Here is a 3,305-nt window from a genome sequence, read left to right on the forward strand (position 1 = left end):
AATGGAATAACAACAAAATCCAATCGTCTCCAACATGTCCCCAAAGCCACAAAAGGGTGGGGTCCAATTGGAACAACTGTCCATTACAAATGCTTTGTTTGTTTATACAAATAATATTAGTTGAAAACATATGCTTTTGGGAATAAAATATAGGCTTTGCCTGCTCTAAGAAGATATGCCCAGATCTCATCCAAGACCCTCATTAATTAGTATATATGCTTACATCATTGCCCACTTCTTATATTCCTTTCATGTTTACAAACTATACACACATAATATAGAAAAATACTTTAATCACAAAGTAATTACATAAAAATAAACATACAGATTGATATAATTTGATATGATACGTTAAAATGTAAAGTTACTTTTATTATAAAATAATAGATCTAACAGATTCTATAAAGCCACATCAATTTGTAGATTTACTTTGTCTTTGTAACAGTTCTCATATATATATATATATATATATATATAAATTAAGCATTCTCAAACATGGTCAAATAGACATGTTTAGGGTTTTTTTTATATATAATTTTTAATTGATCAAGTGTGGCTGAAGGGATAAATATTATAAGAGAAAGAAAGATTCATTTATTAAGTGCTGATTAATCACATTTTGTAAAAAATCTGAGAGCATTTTAAGTATTTTATTTGGAAGGCTGTAGTAGATGGGATTGGGCACCCACATGATCAGCTCTTATTTCTTTTTTAATGTAGTTATCTGTATATTAATTAAATTATAAACTTTAGTTGAGGACAACAATACATGAATCCACCGATTCTTTGATTTTATTTTATTTTTTATTTATATTATAAGTAGAAAAATCACAGATATGCTTAAAGTACACAGCGGGAGATTTGTTGCAAAGTCGGAGTCCCTTCTAGCTAGATAGGTGGATTACATTCCCCATCTTTCTTTGACTTTTTGGGTTGCAGTACTACTACTAATACAACATGAACTTTAACATTAATGATCTAATCTCTTTAGGCATGGAATAATTAATATATTTTTGTTTTTTAAAAGAACAAGTTGCAGCATAATTGCACGTTTTATATATTATATATATATATATATATATATATATGATCATCAAGTGCTTATAGACCCTCCTGGAATGAATTCCTTCCTCGATCGATCCTTGTTAAAGCACAGTAGCTAGTACTGAATCCTGATGATCTTTGATGCATGGCTAAAGTTTGATCAGGTGTAAAATAATAAAGGTTTTAAAGCCAATATCGCATGAAATAGATGAGATCGACGGCTTTCGCCCTGATCTGACTTTTCTTTTCATGTATTTTTTTATTGACCCCCTTATGCTAGCTGCTAGCTAGCTTGTGCCATCCCATGATTATTAAACTATATACTTACGATGCAATGCATCGTTGGAAACCATTCAGATTTCTATAAAAAGGAAGAGAAAGCCAAACAACAAATACAATCGTTAAGTTAGTTCTAGTAGTACTACAACCTCTCTCTCTCTCTCTCTCTCTCTCTCCTCTTTCCAAGAGTGATGGCAAAGGTTGAGTCTGATCTCTTATCTCCCACATGGGCTGGAGAAAATGGCTACTCTTCTGGTTATTCTTCTGAGAAGAAACTCAAGTTATTTGGGTTTGATTTGAACCCATATAGGAATGATGAGAGCAACAACCTGAAAGGCTCTGCGGAAGGAGATGAAAGTGTGAACTCTTCATCCACCACAGTTTCCTCTGAGAGGGATCAAAAACCTGATTCCAAGGAGAGAAGCTTAGCTGGGAGTATAACTCCAGATGACAAAAAGTTCGAGTGCCAATATTGTTTCAAGGAATTCGCAAATTCACAGGCATTAGGAGGTCATCAAAATGCCCATAAGAAGGAGAGGATGAAGAAGAAGAGATTGCAGCTTCAAGCCAGAAAAGCCAGCATCAACTGTTACCTTCAACCTCTGCAAAACAGCCATGGTTTTGCTTCCAACGGCCCTGTGCCTTGGTTTTATAGTCCCTCATCTTATACTCCTCATGAGTTCACAATCTGTGATGAATCTCAGATTTGTTTCAGCCCCTTTGATCAGGATCATGCCCGTCATAATGGGTCTCAGTTATCAAAGTGGCTTTCCATGCCTACTCATATATCTTTCCAACAAGATTCAAGTGCCTTCACTTTAACACAGAGTGACAGATCCGGAGAGAACAGGCCTATTCATGTCTTTCATCCTTCCCCTTTGCCCGCTCCTAAGAAAAGCTGTAAATCTCTGGATCTACAGTTGGGCCTGCACAGGCAAGAAAACATACGAAGCTCCTCTAGACGTGGCGTATAGATGTCTCAATATACATATATATATAGGTTATATATAATGCGATGTCATCTCCATTGGCTTTAATTTTTTAGGACTTTCAAGAACTGGAAAATGATATGAAACTTCGTTATAATCTCAATACAGCAACTGCCAATTATAACGCAACTCTGTCTTGAATATCAAACCAAGACAGAGAATCGCGATCGGCTCGGGCTCGAGCAAGTCAGTGCTCACAAACTGAAAACCAAGGGCCAAGGCGAAACCGGCAAGCCAGGAAGACAGATTTTCTTTGTTTCGATGACTAGTTTCATCTCATGTATACTGTACTAGATCAAGTGTAGAGCTGATGATTGAGAAAATTAATGTTCTTTTTCTATGAACAGCACCTAGAACTTGGGATTTTTATTGTGAAGAATATGGATTAGCAATGAATTTGGAAACTGGCAGATCATAGCCCTGCCAACAATCAAAGCTGATGTCCACTTTTTTTGCTTTTGGTCGCAACCACGTTTTTCTTGTCTGTTGGTAAGTTGCACCATCTATCACGAACCAAACGCCATGACTCAATATCCACGATGAACTTGCAAGAAATCAGACTTTTTTCAGTGATTTTAAAGTCGCGGCATAAAAAATCATCATAAATAGTCCTTATTTATAACGATTTTCAGCTTAATTCCAACACGAAATTTGAAAATGTTGATGGGGAATTTACTGTTTGTTTTATTGCGGCAATTTTTATATCTATTGTGGCGATTTTAGTTGTCACAATAAATATTGTTTTGTTTTTCTATTTTTCATGAAAATAGAAAAACAAAACAAAAGCAACTAGAAGAATGGTTTTTTGAAGTTCTTTAAACTCTTCTTCATCTCCAAATTGTAATTTTCTTAAAGCTAATAATGTTACATTTTTTCTTAAACAAAAGCTAATGCTACATTAAGAGGAAGAAGATATTGGATGGTACCAATAAACTCAATTTCGAGTGATACGTCTTTCCATAGAATAGTAGGATGGATGGTAAAATTGTAGGT

General features: G+C 34.9%; 1 protein-coding gene across 1 annotated transcript; it reads left to right on the forward strand.

Annotated features, from left to right (window-relative positions):
• The first annotated feature begins 1,334 nt into the window (after nt 1-1,334).
• LOC121253880 (zinc finger protein 5-like) lies at nt 1,335-2,688 on the forward strand. Its single transcript, XM_041153805.1, has one exon. It carries the CDS (start codon nt 1,515-1,517, stop codon nt 2,295-2,297), a length of 783 nt encoding a protein of 260 aa, XP_041009739.1. The 5' UTR covers nt 1,335-1,514; the 3' UTR covers nt 2,298-2,688.
• The last annotated feature ends 617 nt before the right edge of the window (nt 2,689-3,305 follow it).

The sequence above is a fragment of the Juglans microcarpa x Juglans regia genome, chromosome 3D (genome assembly GCF_004785595.1).
Source record: "Juglans microcarpa x Juglans regia isolate MS1-56 chromosome 3D, Jm3101_v1.0, whole genome shotgun sequence".
Classification (NCBI taxonomy): Eukaryota; Viridiplantae; Streptophyta; class Magnoliopsida; order Fagales; family Juglandaceae; genus Juglans; species Juglans microcarpa x Juglans regia.

What these genes read in the sequence shown, in the direction of transcription:
- LOC121253880 (XM_041153805.1), top strand. Translation starts at nt 1,515, where the DNA reads ATGGCAAAGGTTGAGTCTGATCTCTTATCTCCCACATGGGCTGGAGAA.